The sequence below is a fragment of the Lipotes vexillifer genome, unplaced genomic scaffold (assembly GCF_000442215.2).
Source record: "Lipotes vexillifer unplaced genomic scaffold, Lipotes_vexillifer_v1.1 scaffold814, whole genome shotgun sequence".
In the NCBI taxonomy this organism is placed as follows: Eukaryota; Metazoa; Chordata; class Mammalia; order Artiodactyla; family Lipotidae; genus Lipotes; species Lipotes vexillifer.
The window spans coordinates 718,362-736,370 of NW_006784081.1; the positions used below are offsets into that span (position 1 = coordinate 718,362).

The 18,009-nt window shown below is 49.8% G+C and overlaps 1 protein-coding gene across 1 annotated transcript in view; it reads left to right on the forward strand.

Annotated features, from left to right (window-relative positions):
* The window catches only part of OBSCN (obscurin, cytoskeletal calmodulin and titin-interacting RhoGEF), a gene marked incomplete at its 5' end in the record, with an annotated part of 134,611 nt that overhangs the window by 21,332 nt on the left and 95,270 nt on the right, over nt 1-18,009 (forward strand). Inside the window, 8 exon segments of the mRNA XM_007456511.1 lie at nt 1,160-1,435; nt 5,015-5,302; nt 7,538-7,813; nt 13,946-14,221; nt 15,556-15,840; nt 15,994-16,260; nt 16,422-16,691; nt 17,636-17,902. Of these exon segments, the coding sequence (XP_007456573.1) occupies nt 1,160-1,435; nt 5,015-5,302; nt 7,538-7,813; nt 13,946-14,221; nt 15,556-15,840; nt 15,994-16,260; nt 16,422-16,691; nt 17,636-17,902 (2,205 nt within the window).

Here is an 18,009-nt window from a genome sequence, read left to right on the forward strand (position 1 = left end):
TAGAACTTCAGCATATCTCATTCACTGCAGAAGAGAACACGCCCTGCACATTCCTGTGAGAAAAGACTCTGGCCTCATCTAGGAGGGATGAGGAATATGCACCCATAATGACCCCACAGTTTCTGTCCTAGAAGAATTGTGCAAAGAGGAAGTTTATCAGAGTATCCCCCTCAGAGGCTTGTACCACGTAACAATGCGAAAAACTTAAATTGTACTAGCAAATCCCACAACACAGAAAAGTGAACGCGTGGTGGGGTAGACACCCTGTCTAAAGGTAAAAACGAAAAAACCCACCGATGATACCGTGGTTCCTTTAAAGACTTAGGTAAGGAAACATTTCTAAATAAAACACAAATGCTCTAAACTGAAAGGGCTGAAATGGACATCGCTGAAAGCATTGAAGGGAAAAATTTTGATTCATCGGAGGACTTGATCACACAGTGAAAATGTGAGTCCCACAGTTGGGAATAACCTTGAAAGCCAGCAACCTGTCATTCTCTAGTATTTCAGTGCATAAAGAGGGCCTAGAGATGGAGAGAAGAGAGAGTCTACTATTGGTGAGTGGGCAAAAATTTGAATAGTGTCACCAGGAAAAACAAAAGAGTAATGGGGACCCCAGGCATTCGGGGAAAGGTGTTCAGCTTCTTTATTCCTCAGACAATGGAAAGGAAAGCCACGGGGAGGTGCCAGCACTCCCCCGAGGTTGCCACAAGTTGACCATACTAAATGTAGGGCAGGGCACTGAGCCTCACTGATTTCCATGGACTGCAGGTGCAAAGTTCCCTGCTTAGGTGTATGGAAAAGACTGTGGCCCCATCTGGGAAGGTTTGGGAACACTTGCGTGTGAGCCCGCAGATGCCATGAGCAGGGGAGAAGTCTCTTCCAGAAGCGCACCCTCCCCCCACACCCCGGACCAGCTCACGCGGACCCAGGGGAGAATGCATCACTTGTGTTACTTGTCGCTGAGGAAGGCAGGGGAACTTCTGCGGGGCACACGGCTGGTGCAGAGCCTGGAGAAGTCTCCAGCTTGGCCCCCGCCCCACCTCCACACCCCTCGCAACCGCCTGGCCCTCGGCTCGCCACTCAGGTCTCTTTTGCCCAGGGCTGCCTTCATGACTGAGATGGTGTCCTTGACCCGTGTATCCCTCCCTGTCCCCAGAGCCCAAGGTGGTGTTTGCCAAGGAGCAGCCGGCACGCAGTGAAGTGCAGGCCGTGGCGGGGGCCAGTGCCACGCTGAGCTGCGAGGTGGCCCAGGCCCAGACGGAGGTGACGTGGTACAAGGATGGAAAGAAGCTGAGTTCGAGCTCGAAAGTGCGTGTGGAGGCCACGGGCCGAGGGCGGCGGCTGGTGGTGCAGCAGGCGGGCAAGGCAGACGCCGGGGAGTACAGCTGCGAGGCCGGGGGCCAGCGGGTCTCCTTCCACCTGGATGTCACAGGTCAGTCCTGGAGGAGGATACTAAGCTAGCCTATTTGGAGGTGATGAGGGGACGGTCTGGCGGCCTCCACAGACGAGTGTTCACTCGCCTGTAGCCTCCCAGTCTTCCACGTCCCACATTTATAGCCAATTTCGCCCATGGGGGGATGGATGGAGAGGGTGGGCGTGGAAGGAAGAGGGGCCATTTGTGTTCACTTGTTTCCATGCGGTAAGGCCCAGGCACAGTGTCTTAGCACCTGCCCAGAGCCTTCCTGTTGTTCCTGGTATCGGGACCCTGGCTCTCCCTGATGCGTGGGGTCTGAGGTAGGCCTGGGGATATGCGACTTTCCTCCCATGCTACTTCTTAACTGACACCTACCACATGGCTCATGCCAGGTCTCGGGGTGCCAGATGGGGTTTCAATTTCATTGATCGCGGATTAGTGGAGATATTGTCCACACAGTCCCGCTTGGAATTATCTTAGGAGTGAACTTTGGATGATCAGCTTTGAGGTTTCTGGGACGCCCTTCCTTCAATTTCCTGGAGAGTGAAGCTCTGGTTGCCTGTAGGTAGCAGAAGATAGGCGACATTTGTTGTCACGATCTTACAAAGGGAGAAAGAAAGGATGATTGGAATAGAGTCCCCTGTGCTGTTTAGGGTGATTTTAAATGCAATAGGATTTTGCCTTTGTCTTCAAACTGTTTGGATGCTGCGGGTCAGTATTCCCCGTGGCGTTATACTGATGAATTTAGGAACAGAAAGGAAAAAGTCGCTACTGCTCCATCAGTCTGCTTTGCTAATGAGGAGTTAGTGTACTAGCAGCAGACTCTGAGTGGCAAAGCAGTCTTTATTTCATTGCATTTTCCTAAAGGTTAGTGAGTGTCTCTGCCTCGTGGCTGGAACATAGGGCAGTCTAAGAAATCAGCTTACTCGTCTTCTGTGAAGAGAGCCTTAATGCTGAGTAGGGCTGGGCTGCCATTCCACATTGACTCCTAGGTGCCAACCCATAACTGTTTGAGACCGTAAGACCATAGGATGAGTTATGGGAGTGTATAGATATCCCAGATCCGACCAGGCATTTCTGTAAAATGTGGCCTTCAGAGAATATTAGAGTGTGTTCTAAGATAAAAGCTTTGAAAAGTTGTGAAGTTTGACTAAATCCCTGACAAGTGTATGAAAACTGACACAAGAAGATGTAGAAAACTCAAAGAGTTCTATGACTTGTCAATCAATTGGACCAATAATGAAAAATCATCCCAAGAACTACCTTGTAGATCTCTGGTACAGTCTACAGAATATCCTGAAAAACTGTTATTCCATGCTTCTGGAGATGGTCTTAGAGAAAGAAAAAGGAGATGCACTCCATAAGTCTGTTTAAGTTCGGAGCATAACATCGATGCATCCCAGAATCGCAGAAGAAAGGCAGGAAGGATGAATGAAATTCCAGAAGTACATATCGCAAATATTACAGCCAAAATCATAAATGAATTGTTAGCGAAAAGAATTTAGCCATGCATCCACGGGGTGGGGTCAGTGATGACAGTCCTAGTCCAGGATTGCACGTTGTGTTGAAGGTTGGCAAAGTTAATAGATATAAAGCTTGGCATTAAGAGATTGAATGCAAAAGGATGTGGTCCTCTGAACGAGTAGAGAATCAAATGGTTGATGAAATTTGATCGTCCCCAATCCAGGCAAAAAGTGTGATAAAACTGAGCACCAGTCCATGCCATATAATTCTTAGCATACTGTACAAAAGTGTTCTTTTTGTAACGTTATAATAAACTTCCTCCAACAGCAAGAGCAGCGTCCCTCGTAACGTGTCCCTGGAAATCTTTGATGTGAGGGAGAACACACGAGGGCCTCTGTAGCCACGGAGTGGAGTCAGCAAGAGAATAAAATCACTGGCAAAGGGTTTAGAAAAACTCAAGGTAGAATTTGCTGATGATGTGATCATCAACTCAGACAATCCGCTGGATAAATTATTAGGCTGTGTACGATTGTTGAGTAAGATTAGGGTGTAAGAGAATGAACATGCAGGAGACATTTCCACAGCTACGTCCTGGCGAGAAACGCTTGGCAAGTGAAACTTTTGTGAAAGAGTTAAAATGGCACACTTGTATCATGTTTCTAATTCTAGGTCTGATAAACGTTGCTACCAGACTATGTGGGGAAATTAGTACACATTCTTGAGAGAGAGTCCGAGGTTTCCATGACGGACAGTAATCTGAGGAGAAAAATCAAAGATGTTGATTAACAATGAAAATCGAACCAAATTTGTGTTTAGTGTGGTCAGATGGTAGAATAGCAGGCAGATTTGAAAGGCAAGGTACAGCCAATATGCTGTTTGCTTGCAGAAGCGCGGTAGGAGCACTTCCTGGGAGGCTTTGTCAAGAATTATTGTGAGGCCATATAGTTTTCAGGATAAGGGGATCCCAGTGCGGCGATATTTACCGCATCCGAGGAACGTAGTAGTGAGGTCAGCAACAGCTCCTTGCAGCAGTGGTTTCCTGCGCCACCACGGACAAATCCCCCCTCCGCCCGTCTCCCCGCCCCCTCCACGCCGCCACAATTTTATCTGTTGCTGTGCTGTGTGTTCGAGAAGTCGAGGAGGGATGTTGTCTTCATAAATAGTGGTTGGACCACTTACCCATAGGGAAAAATTAAACTGTACTGACAATTCACACCACACACAAAAGTACACTTGTGGTGTGTTAGAAACCTCAGTGTTAAAAGGTACAAACCAAAACACGGTCCGGTGATACCATGGTTTCTTTAAAGACGGAAGGGAAGGGAAGATTTCTTAAATGGAACACAAATGCTCCAAAATCAAAGGGCCGAAATGGACATCGGTGACACTAGTGAAGGGAAAAACTTTGATTCATCTGAGGACTCGATCACACAGTGAAAATGCGAGTCCCACAGTCGGGAATAACCTTGAAAGCCAGCAACCTGTCATTCTCTAGTATTTCTGTGCATACAGAGGGCCTAGAGATGGATGGAGAGAAGAGAGAGCCCACTATTGGTGAGCGGGCAAAAATTTGAATAGTGTCACCAGGAAGAACAAAAGAGTAATGGGGACCCCAGTGTACGGGGAAAGGTGCTCTGCTCCTTTATTCCTCAGACAGTGGAAACGAAAGCCATGGGGAGGTGCCAGCACTCCCACCAGATTGCCACAAGTTGACCGTACTAAGTGTAGGCCAGGGCACCGAGCCTCAGTGATTTCCATGGACTGCAGGTGCATAGTTCCCTGCTTAGGCGTATGGAAAAGACTGTGGCCCCATCAGGGACGGTTTGGGAACACTTGTGTGTGAGCCCGCAGATGCCGTGAGCAGGGGAGAAGTCTCTTCCAGAAGCGCACCCTCCCCCCACACCCCGAATCAGCTCACGCGGACCCGGGGGAGAATGCATCACTTGTGTTACTTGTCGCTGAGAAAGGCTGGGCAGGGCACACGGCTCGTGCAGAGCCTGCAGAAGTCTCCAGCTTGGCCCCCACACCACCTCCGCACCCCACACAACTGCCTGGTCCACGGCTCCCCACTCAGGTCTCTTTGCTCGGCGTTGCCTTCCTGACTGAGACGGTGTCCTTGACCCACGTATCCCTCCCTGTCCCCAGAGCCCAAGGTGGTGTTTGCCAAGGAGCAGCCGGCACGCAGTGAAGTGCAGGCCGTGGCGGGGGCCAGTGCCACGCTGAGCTGCGAGGTGGCCCAGGCCCAGACGGAGGCGACGTGGTACAAGAACAGGAAGAAGCTGTGTTCGAGCTCAAAAGTGCGTGTGGAGGCCAAGGGCTGCACCCGGAGGCTGGTGGTGCAGCAGGCGGGCAAGGCAGACGCCGGGGAGTACAGCTGCGAGGCCGGGGGCCAGCGGGTCTCCTTCCACCTGGATGTCACAGGTCAGTCCTGGAGGAGGATACTAAGCTAGCCTATTTGGAGGTGATGAGGGGACGGTCTGGCGGCCTCCACAGACGAGTGTTCACTCGCCTGTAGCCTCCCAGTCTTCCACGTCCCACATTTATAGCCAATTTCGCCCATGGGGGGATGGATGGAGAGGGTGGGCGTGGAAGGAAGAGGGGCCATTTGTGTTCACTTGTTTCCATGCGGTAAGGCCCAGTCACAGTGTCTTAGCACCTGCCTAGAGCCTTCCTGTTGTTCCTGGTATCGGGACCCTGGCTCTCCCTGATGCGTGGGGTCTGAGGTAGGCCTGGGGATATGCGACTTTCCTCCCATGCTACTTCTTAACTGACACCTACCACATGGCTCATGCCGGGTCTCAGGGTGCCAGATGGGGTTTCAATTTCATTGATTACGGATTAGTGGAGATGTTGGGCACCCAGTCCCACTTGGAATTATCTTAGGAGTGCACTTTGGATGATCAGCTTTGAGGTTTCTGGGATGCCCTTCCTTCAATTTCCTGGTTAGGGAAGCTCCGGTTGCCTGTAGGTAGCAGAAGATAGGCCCAAGTTTGGTTGTCACGATCTTGCAAAGGGAAAAAGAAAGGAGGATTGGAATAGAGTCCCCTGTGCTGTTTAGGGTGATCTTAAATGCAATAGGATTTTGCCTTTGTCTTCAAACAGTTTGGATGCTGCGGGTCAGTATTCCCCGTGGCGTTTGTGAAAGAGTTAAAATGGCACACTTGTATCATGTTTCTAATTCCAGGTCTGATAAAAGTTGCTACGAGACTATGTGGGGAAATTAGTACACATTCTTGAGAGAGAGTCCGAGGTTTCCATCGACAGACAGTAATCTGAGGAGAAAAATCAAAGATGTTGATTAACAATGAATATCGAACCAAATTTGTGTTTTGGGTGGTCGGATGGTAGAATAGCAGGCAGATTTGAAAGGCAAGGTACAGCCAATATGCTGTTTGCTTGCAGAAGCGTGGTGGGAGCACTTCCTGGGAGCCGTAGTCAAGAATTATCGTGAGGCCATATAGTTTTCAAGATAAGGGGATCCCAGTGCGGCGATATTTACCGCATCAGAAGAACGTAGTAGTGAGATCAGCAAGAGCTCCTTGCAGCAGTAGTTTCCTGTACCAGCACAGACAAATCTCCCCTCTGCCCATCTCCCTGCCCTGTCCCCACCGCCACTATTTCATCTGTTACTGTGCTGCTTGTTCGAGAGGTCAAGGAGGGATGTTGTCTTCATAAATAGTGGTTGGACCACTTACCCATAGGGAAAAGTTAAACTGTACTGACAATTCACACCACATACAAAAGTACACTTGGGGTGGGTTAGAAACCTTAGTGTTAAAAGTTACACAGCAAAAAACAGTCTGGTGATACCGTGGTTTCTTTAAAGACCGAAGGTAAAGGAAGATTTCTTAAATGGAACACAAATGCTCCAAACTCAAAGGGCTGAAGTGGACATTGGTGACACTCTTGAAGGGAAAATGTTTGATTCATCGGAGGACTCGATCACATAGTGAAAATGGGAGTCCCACAGTTGGTAATAGCCATGAAAGCTAGCAATCTGTCATTCTCTAGTATTTCAATGCATAAAGAGTGCCTAGAGATGGAGAGAAGAGAGAGCCTACTATTGGTGAGTGGGCAAAAATTTGAATAGTGTCACCAGGAAGAACAAAAGAGTAATGGGGACCCCAGTGTACGGGGAAAGGTGCTCAGCTTCTTTATACCTCAGACAGTGGAAAAGAAATTCACGGGGAGGTGCCAGCACTCCCACCAGATTGCCACAAGTTGACCATACTAAGTGTAGGCCAGGGCACCGAGCCTCAGTGATTTCACGGACTGCAGGTGCAAAGTTCCCTGCTTAGGCGTATGGAAAAGACTGTGGCCCCATCTGGGAAGGTTTGGGAACACTTGCGTGTGAGCCCGCAGATGCCATGAGCAGGGGAGAAGTCTCTTCCAGAAGCGCACCCTCCCCCCACACCCCGGACCAGCTCACGCGGACCCGGGGGAGAATGCATCACTTGTGTTACTTGTCGCTGAGAAAGGCTGGGCAGGGCACACGGCTCGTGCAGAGCCTGCAGAAGTCTCCAGCTTGGCCCCCACACCACCTCCGCACCCCACACAACTGCCTGGTCCACGGCTCCCCACTCAGGTCTCTTTGCTCGGCGTTGCCTTCCTGACTGAGACGGTGTCCTTGACCCACGTATCCCTCCCTGTCCCCAGAGCCCAAGGTGGTGTTTGCCAAGGAGCAGCCGGCACGCAGTGAAGTGCAGGCCGTGGCGGGGGCCAGTGCCACGCTGAGCTGCGAGGTGGCCCAGGCCCAGACGGAGGTGACGTGGTACAAGGATGGAAAGAAGCTGAGTTCGAGCTCGAAAGTGCGTGTGGAGGCCACGGGCCGAGGGCGGCGGCTGGTGGTGCAGCAGGCGGGCAAGGCAGACGCCGGGGAGTACAGCTGCGAGGCCGGGGGCCAGCGGGTCTCCTTCCACCTGGATGTCACAGGTCAGTCCTGGAGGAGGATACTATGCTAGCCTATTTGGAGGTGATGAGGGGATGGTCTTGAGGCTTGACAGATGGGTGTTCACTCGCCTGTAGCCTCCCAGTCTTCCACATCCCACGTTTATAGCCATTTTTGCCAGGGGGAGGATGGATGGAGAGGGTGGGTGTGGAAGTAAGAGGGGCCATTTGTGTCCACCTGTTTCCATGCATTAAGGCCCAGTCACAGTGTCTTAGCACCTGCCTAGAGCCTTCCTGTTGTTCCTGGTATCGGGACCCTGGCTCTCCCTGATGCATGGCGTCTGAGGTCCGCCTGGGGATATGTGACTTTCCTCTCATCGTATATCTTTCATAGCTCCTACCACATGTCCTCATCCGGCAGCTCATGCCGGGTCTTAGTTTGTCAGATGTGGTTTCAACTTCCTTGATCCCGAATTAGTGGAGATACTGGTACACAATCCAGCTTGGAATTATCTTAGGAGTGAACTTTTGACGATCAGATTCATGTTTCTGGGATGCCCTTCCTTCCTTTTCCCAGATAGGGAAGCTCCAGTTGCCTTTAGGTAGCAGAAGATAGGCCCAAGTTTTGTTGTCACTACCTTGTAAAGGGAGGAAGAAAGGAGGAATGGTATAGAGTGACCTGTGCTATTTAGGGTGATCTTCTTAAATGCAATAGGATTTTGCCTTTGTCTTCAAACTGTTTGGATGATGTGGGCTGGTATTCCCCGTGGCGTTATTTTGATGAATTTAGGAACGGAAAGGAAAAATTCGCCTCTGCCCTATCAGTCTGCTTTGTTATTGAGAAGTTAGTGTACTAGCAGCAGACTCTGAGTGGCAAAGCAGTTTTTATTTCGTTGCATTTTCCTAAAGGTTAGTGTGTGTCTCTGCCTCGTGGCTGGAACATAGAGCAGTCTAAGAAATCAGCTTACTTGTCTTCTGTGAAGAGAGCCTTAATGCTGAGTAGGGCTGGGCTGCCATTCCACATTGACTCCTAGGTGCCAACCCATAACTGTCTGAGAACGTGCGAGCATAGGATGATTTATGGGAGTGTATAGATACTGTAGATCCCACCGGGCATTTCTGTAAAATGTGGCATTTGGAGAATATTAGAGAGTGTTTTTAAATAAAAGCTTTGAAAAGTTGTGAAATTTGACTAAATCCTGGCCAGCTGTATGAAAACTGACACAAGAAGTTATAGAAATCTCAAAGAGTTGTTTGACTTTTCAATCAATAGGAAGAATAGTGAAAAATATTCTCAAGAACTACCTCGTAGTTCTCCGGTACAGTCTACAAAATATCCTGAAAAACTGTTATTCCATGCTTGTGGAGATGATCTTAGAGACAGAAGAAGGAGGTGCACTCCAGAACTTTCTTTATGCAAAGAATATAACATAGATACCAGAACTACACAAGCAAGGCAGGAAGAATGAGTGAAATTCCAGACGTATCTATTGTGGTTATCAAAGCCCAAATCATAAAGTGAATGTCAGTAAAAGGAATTCAGTCATGTATGCAGGGGGTAGAGATCAGTTATGAAAGTCATAGTCTAGGATTGCACCTTGGGTTGAATGTTGGCAACGTTAATAGATATAAGGCTTGACATTAAGAGACTGAATGCAAAAAATGTGATCATCTCAATGAGCACAGAATCAAATGTTTGATTAAATTTAAACGTCTTATATCGAGGCAAAAATTTGATAAAATGGAGCATCAGTTCCTTCGATAATATTCTTAGCAAATTGTATAAAAGTGTTCTTTTTTTATATTATAAAATACATATACAATAGCAGCTACAGCAACATCCCAGTTAATGGGTATCTGGAAACCCTGATGTGAGTGACAGTACACGTAGGCCACTCTAACCACTGAGTCAAGTATGAAGGATCATAAAATCACTGGCAAAAGTTTTCTTGAATCTAAAGTTGGAATATGCTGATGATGTGATCATCAATTCTGAGAACCCCCAAAATAATTTTTAGACTGTGTACGATTCTTGAGTAAGATTAGTGTTTAAAGAAGTCAATATGCAGAAAACATTTCTACATCTAAGTTCATGGAAACATGGATTGTTGGGTGTATCCTGGAGGGAGAGAGGCAGTTCTTTAATATCATGGGTTGTTTTCCATGTAATAATCCTTAGTCACATTTTCCTAGCTTGTTCAGACTCCATTGGTGGTCTTTGGTGTCTGTCACTCTGGGTCTACCTGTTGCACAGGGCTGAGGTAGACGAGGTATCTGTCCACTGGGGTTTTTGTGGCAGATCATCTAGATCCTTACCAAGAACACTTGAGGGTTCCTGTTAGTAAGAGATGTTTCAATTCATTGAAGCAGAATAAGGGAAAATGTTGGTCACACATTTGTTGGTCACACATTGTTGGTCACACATTGACCAACAAATGTTGGTCACACATACTTGGAATTACTTCATGGCTGAATTTTGTGTTATAAAGTTTCAGGTGTCCTGGGACAGCAATTTTCACATTGATAAGTAAGCTCTCTGAACACAGATGTAGCAAAATACAGATCCATATTTTGTTGCAATGTGTGTACAAAATTCACAAAGAACAGAGGATTACAAATTGATCAATTCCTAGAAACTATGGCAAAACTCACACAATGGAAAATAGACAAGTTGTACAGCCGATAATCATTTTTTTTAACATCTCTATTGGAGTATAATTGCTTTACAATGGTGTGTTAGTTTCTGCTTTATAACAAAGTGAACCAGCCATACCTATACATATATCCCCATATCTCCTCCCTCTTGCGTCTCCCTCCCATCCTCCCTATCCCACCCCTCTAGGTGGTCACAAAGCACCGAGCTGATCTCCCTGGGCTATGTGGCTGCTTCCCACTAGCTATCTATTTTCCATTTGGTAATAAATATAAGTCCATGCCACTCTCTCACTTCGTCCCAGCTTACCCTTCCCCCTCCCCATGTCCTCAAGTCCATTCTCTATGTCTGTGTCTTTATTCCTGTCCTGCCCCTAGGTTCTTCAGAACCTTTTTTTTTTTTTTTAGATTCCATATATATGTGTTAGCACATGGTATTTGTTTTCTCTTTCTGACTTACTTCACTCTGTATGACAGACTCTAGGTCCATCCACCTCACTACAAATAACTCAATTTCGTTTCTTTTTGTGGCTGAGTAATATTCCATTGTATATATGTGCCACATCTTCTTTATCCATTCATCTGTTGATGGACACTTCGGTTGTTTCCATGTCCTGTCTATTGTAAATAGAGCTGCAATGAACACTGTAGTACATGACTCTTTTTTTGGGGGGGTGGGTACACGGGCCTCTCACTGTTGTGGCCTCTCCCATTGCGGGGCACAGGCTCCGGACACACAGGCTCAGCGGCCATACCTCACGGGCCCAGCCGCTCTGTGGCATGTGGGATCTTCCCAGACCGGGGCACGAACCCGTGTCCCCTGCATCGGCAGGCGGACTCTCAACCACTGCGCCACCAGGGAAGACCTACATGACTGTTTTTGAATTATGCTTTGCTCAAGGTATATACCCAGTAGTGGGATTGCTGGGTCATATGGTAGTTCTATTTGTAGTTTTTAAGGGTCCTCCATACTGTTCTCCATAGTGGTTGTATCAATTTACATTCCCACCAACAGTGCAAGAGGGTTCTCTTTTCTCCACACCATCTCCAGCATTCATTGTTTGTAGATTTTTTGATGATGGTCATTCTGACTGGTGTGAGGTGATACCTCATTGTAGTTGTGATTTGCATTTCTCTAATGATTAGTGATGTTGAACATCCTTTCATGTGTTTGTTGGCAATCTGTATATCTTCTTTGGAGAAATGTCTATTTAGGTCTTCTGCCCATGTTTGGATTGGGTTGTTTGTTTTTATGATATTGAGCTGCATGAGCTGCTTATAAATTTTGGAGCTTAATCCTTTGTCAGTTGCTTCATTAGCAAATATTTTCTCCCATGCTGAGGGTTGTGTTTTGGTCTTGTTTATGGTTTCCTTTTTAACTCATTTTATGTAGCTACCGTATAGCATTGATACCAAAATCTGACAAAGAAAGTATAAAGAATTGAAATTACAAGCCAATCTTTTATGGATGTCAATATCAAAATCCTATACAAAGTATTGGCAAAGTGAGTGGAGCAATGCATGAAAAGCACAATACACTCAGATCTTAATCCAGGAATGCAAGGGTGGTTCAACATCAGAACATCGGGAAAATCAATACAATCTATAATGTTAAGAAACTAAAAGAGAAAAAGCATGTTTTTACCTAGAAGAATGCAGAATAAAAGTGCTTGATAAATTTTTTACATCATATTCAGAATAAGAGTTTTATGAAATATAGTAGCATATATTCATATTAATAAACTTCTTAATAAACTAGTAATAAAAGGATAGTTTCTTAATTTGATACAGGGTGCTAAAAAAAACCACAGCAAACATCACACTTATAGGGAACCTTGAATGCTTTTCTTTTTAACTGGAGCATTTCAAGTGGCTCCACTATCAGAACTTGTGTCCAACATTGTACAGCCTATAAGGAGGAATATAAAGCAATAAAATTTAGATAAAGCAAAAGTGGACTTCACCGATGATAAGATTATTAATGCAGAAGGTAGAAAAGGAAGAATTTTTAGAGTTAGTAAGAAAGTTAAGGAAGATTGCCACATACAAAATACACAGAAAACGCTTCTATGTTGATGTACTAGCAACAAAGAGTCAGAAAAGGATATTTTAAGACAATTATAATAGCATCAAAAGTATCATGCTTTTGATACTTTTAGTATCAAGTATTATTAGACATGGGAGAATTCCATGTCTAATAAAATATGTTTAAGGCTTCTGAGGAGGATATTATTAAATACTTTAGGGAGACAGTGCTAAATGAATGGTGGGATATGCATGGAAGGCACAAAGATGTCCATTCCTAATCAAAACCCAAAGAAAAGTCCTTTTGTGAGTGTGTCAAAATTGACTAGTTGATTCCAAGAGTCAAGTGGAACCGAAGCACTCATAAAGTGAGAGCATTTCATCTGAAAGATACCAAACTTATTATAAAGCTACAGTAGTGAAGACAACTGGGTTTCAATGCAGGGATAAATACACAGAACAAAGGAACAGAATAGTGAGCTCTGAAACAGCCCCACACATAACCAGACTCCCCCATCCCTTTTCTGTTTTTTAACTCTGTAGTGCTAGTGTGTGGTATAGAGAAAGGATGGTCTTTTCATAAACTGTGCTAATACCATGTAACTGTATACATATATCTCTATTTTTATATCTATTCCTCTATACTAAAAATGGACGTCTCCCTCACAGCACACACAAACACCAACTTCAGGTGGGCTAGAGACTCCAATGTGAAAGATAAAGCAAGCTCTTAGCAGCTACTATAGATTATTTAATGACCTGAGGGTAATAAAAGATTTCTTAAATAGGATATAAATGCATTGATCACAAGGGACAAATTGACATACTTGCCTGTATTAAAACTAAGAAATCTATCAACAGAAGGCACATAAAAGATGAAAAAACAAGTGACAAAGACGGAGAAGTTATTTACACACCCATACTTCTCAAAGTTCTAACATAAATATATAAAGAGCTCCTGAAAATGAATAAGGAAAAGACAGACAATGCTACTGCTAACTGGGCAAAAGCCTTGCGATGACACTACAGAAGGGCAAACCACCCAAAGCCAAAAAAGATCAGAAATGGTGCTGCACTCTGTAAATCGTCAGGACCACGCAAAAGAGAGCTCAGGAAGTACAACTACCAGATTGCCAACAGCTGACAACAGCACGGAGCCTCAGGAACTCTCCTGCGCTGTGGGTGGGAACGTTCTCTGCTCAGTCGTGTGGGAAAGACTCGGCATCCTCTAGGAAGGTTGAGGTGTGCACGCCTCCTGATCCCACAGTTTCTCTCCTAGAGGAATATGTGCATGGAAGAAATCTTTCACAAAGTCCCCACTTGGAACAACATGCACAGATCAGTGGGAGAATGTATAGATAAATTGTGGGTACTTGATGCACAGCTATAGCACAGAGCCTGGAGAATTTTCCAGTCCCCCTTCCCATCTGTCCAGGCCTTCTTTCCCTAGGGCTGCCTGAGATGGTGTTTTTGCCTCTGTGCATTCCTCCTTGTCCCCAGAGCCTATGGTGGTGTTTGCCAAGGAGCAGCCGGCACGCAGTGATGTGCAGGCCGTGGCGGGGGCCAGTGCCACGCTGAGCTGCGAGGTGGCCCAGGCCCAGACGGAGGCAACGTGGTACAAGAACAGGAAGAAGCTGTGTTCGAGCTCAAAAGTGCGTGTGGAGGCCAAGGGCTGCACCCGGAGGCTGGTGGTGCAGCAGGCGGGCAAGGCAGACGCCGGGGAGTACAGCTGCGAGGCCGGGGGCCAGAAGGTCTCCTTCCACCTGGATGTCACAGGTGGGTGCCAGGGTTGGGTGTAGAGGCTGAGCACCTGACAAATTGGGGGAAATTAGCACATCTCCAGCAGGGTGGGGGGCATGTGTGTGTTGGGCCTGTGCTGGGTTCTCCTCTGATGCAGTCAGCCCCAGGCCTCTGTCCACTGGGAAGGTCCTTGAGTTGCGGGATGCTTGCCACAGCCCCTGGTCCAGGACACTCTTGGCATCTGCTTCCCCAGGTTCCTGCATCTCTCCATCACATCCCCACCTCTCCCAGCATGAAACCTGCCACAGGCTTTCTCAGTCATCTGCAGGCTGCTAAGGCCTGTAGTCTGCTGAAATGGCCATTCTTTGTCTGCCGTTGGCAAGGGCACTATTCCCATATTAAGTCTTCGTGGGCAGCTGTGGAGCCCAGTCCTGCTCTGAGGAGCTTCTGGCCTTGGATGCCCCTGCCCCCATTGGGTCTGGAGTCCCTGTCTCTGGCCTTGGGGCCCTGACCGTCCGTCCAGCTGCATTGAGGTCAGCCCATTGTGTCGGCCTCTGCTCAGATGCCCATCCTGTCCTGGGCCTGAGCCAAGGTGGTTTGTTGCCTGCTCCCGTCCCTCCTGCCCATCCTGGCTGCCGACGACATCACTGGGTTTCAGTGTCCTGAGGTGGCTGGCACTGTCCCTGTCCCCAGCTGTGGCCCTTGCTCCCAATCCAGCAGCCAGTGTGGTCCTTCCAGGGGCTCCCCTGGGTCAGCCCTCACCGGGACGCTCTTGGGTCCCCTCCCAGGGCCTTCCCCTTCCCCCTTCTCTGCCTTGGCTTTGCCCCCATGCTTGGCTGCTGGAGGCTCTCAGGCTGTTTCATCCCTCTCAGTCTTTGCCTGGTCTCTCCACTCTGCATGGGGGTTCTTCTACTGAGACCATCCTCCTCTGCCTCCCTTCCTGGCCCTGCTCCCCACTGCTCTTCTGGAATTTTGGCCCAGCCCCCAGGCTGTGTCAGGGTCACTGTGTGCCTTACTTTCCCTGCATTAGCTGCTCATGGGGCCCATCTTCCCTTGGGGATGGGGGCAGGGATCCTAGACTCTCAGCTTTTGGTGGGACAGAGCTTGTGGCCCCAGGTGGTCCCTCCTGGCTGCCCTGCACTGCCCCTGTGAGCCTGGATGGTGCCTGGCACAGAGTGTGGCCCTGTTGCATTCACTGTCTGGCTTGCTCAGCAGAGAGGCAGCAGTGGAGAGCTGGACAGCCCGGGCAGTTTCATTTCAAGTCTTCTCCCACCATGTGGGAGAAGGGACCTGGGGGACGGGACCCAGGCCAGGGATGCGAGGGTCTCCCCTCTAATGCTTGTTGGTCACCCCCCACCCCCGCCCCCCAGAGCCGGAACTTGAGCCCCCGACCGTGGAGAGACCCCGACGCAGGGAACCTCTAGTGGTCAGGGAACACGAGGACATCGTCCTGACAGCCACGCTGGCCACACCCTCTGTGGCCGCGGTGATGTGGCTCAAGGATGGTGTGGAGATTCGCAGCAGCAAGCGGCACGAGACGGCCAGCCTGGGGGACACCCACACCCTGACTGTGCGTGGCGCGCAGATCCTGGACAGTGCCGTCTACTGCTGCCTCCTGGGCGCAGAGGAGCAGGACTTCCCGGTGCAGGTGGAAGGTGAGTGGGGCCACGGGGAGGTCCTCTGGGAGCCCCTTGTTTGCAGCGTCCTGGAGTGGAGACTGGGTGAGGCTCAGGGCGCATGACCGGGCAGCTCAGAGCTGGTCCTATGGCCCGAACCCCACCAGGCTGACGTCCCCTCCCCTCCCCTAGAGGTGGCTGCCAAGTTCTGCCGTCCCCTGGAGCCGGTGAGCGGGGAGCTGGGTGGCACAGTGAAACTGGTCTGCGAGCTGAGCCCGGCGCAGGCCCAGGTGGTGTGGCGCCGCGGGAGCACGCAACTCCGGGCCGGCAAACGCTTCCAGATGGCGGCTGCGGGGCTTCAGCGCTCGCTCACTGTGTCGGGCCTGCGGGCAGAAGATGCGGGGGAGTACGTGTGCGAGAGCCGCGATGACCACACCAGTGCCATGCTCACCGTGAGCGGTATGCGGAGGCCGGGCGCAGGGGCTGGGCCGCCCAGGTGGGTGGGTGGCTTGGCGGAGCATTCCAGGGCTGCTTCCCGCAGAGGTGTCCTTCCGCGGCGTCTGCTAGGTGGGGGCCCCTGCCCCTCCTAACCGCCTCTCAAGTGGAGCTCTTGTCCGCAGTCCCCCGCGTGGTCAAGTTCACGTCCGGGCTGAGCGCGGTGGTCGCGGAGGAGGGCTGCGAGGCCACCTTCCAGTGCATGGTGACTCCCAGCGACGTGGCGGTGACGTGGTTCCGGGATGGCGTCAGGCTACAGTCCAGCGAGAAGTTTCTCATATCGCAGAAGGGTGCCAGCCACAGCCTGACTATCTTGGGCCTGGCCCTGGAGGATGCCGGCCAGATCACCGCGGAGGCTGAGGGCATCGAGACCGTGGCTGCCCTCCGGGTCCGAGGTGCGTGTGTGGGGCAGCAGGAAGGGCTCACCGGCTCCTCGCAGCAGGCGTCTCCTAATGGGCTGGTCCCAAGGTAGCATCCTGCTGCTGGCCTGTATCCAGCTCATCTGGCTGACTTCAGAGGACACAGGGTTTGTCAGCTGCAGAGAGAAGAGTCGAGTCGGACCGAGGGGCCAGGCACCTGCTCTAAAGGGGAGATGGTAAACTCCTGTAGTGCACACCTGGTCGGGGAGTGGGCGGAGGCTCAGACACTCCAGGGAGTCTTCCTAGAGGAGACCATCCTTGCTGAGCCCAAAGGATGGCAAGGTGGGAGAGACTGGAGTTGGCAGCCAGTGCAAGCAGATGCAGATGATGGGGGTACGCTTTGCTCGCTGAAGCCAGATTGCATGGGGGAGGGCCAGAACATTACCTGAGAATAAGTGGGAGCCAAGCCATCTCAGGTTCTTGAGTAAGGGAGTAATGCGGGCAGATGCACTTCTGTGGAGATCATGGCACAGTCCGAGACTAGGAGATTCACTCTAGCGTTTCTCTTCCTTAATGTGACGCATCCAGGGCCTAGTTAAGGCAGAGACTGTGGTGCAGCCGGTCTGGGAGCTCAGAGTCCACCTGTCTCAGTGGCTCCCTGTGTCCCAATGCTCCTGGTCACTGGCCACACTTAGGAGTTCCAGGCGCTGGTGGGGGTTGGCAGGAGTTGTTCAGAGCAGGGGAGCAGGAGGTGGGAGGGGGACTAGGAAAGAAGACCCCTGAAGTGTGGTTTCCTTCCATAAAATTGTGTCTGTGCATGCGTGCAGCTGGGCCCTGAGTATGGCCAAGGCCTTGCCTAGCTTGGAGTCGGAATGTGGTGGAGGGCAGCTCTGCTGGCTGGGGGTTGGGGCAGGGTCCCTCTGCCTTGCTTTCCTGAGAGTGGCAGTGGCTGTAATGACCTCCCTCTCTTGTGACTCCAGAGGCCCCAGTGTTGTTCAAAAAAAAGCTGGAGCCACAGAATGTGGAGGAGCGGAGCTCGGTGACCATGGAGGTGGAGCTGACGCGGCCATGGCCGGAGGTCAAGTGGACACGCAACGCCACGGCCCTGGTGGCAGGCGAGAATGTGGAGATACACGCTGAGGGCTCAAGTCACCGCTTGGTTCTCCGCAGCGTGGGTTTCACTGACCGTGGTTTCTATGGCTGCGAGACAGCAGATGATAAGACGCAGGCCAAGCTGACTGTGGAAAGTGAGCAGCTTAGGGGGCTTGGCCTAGGGGTTGGGCATCGAGGAGTTGGGGAGGGTAGGGAATCTCCCCCTGGGGGCAGCGCCCTGGAAAAGGGGGAAAAGGGAAAG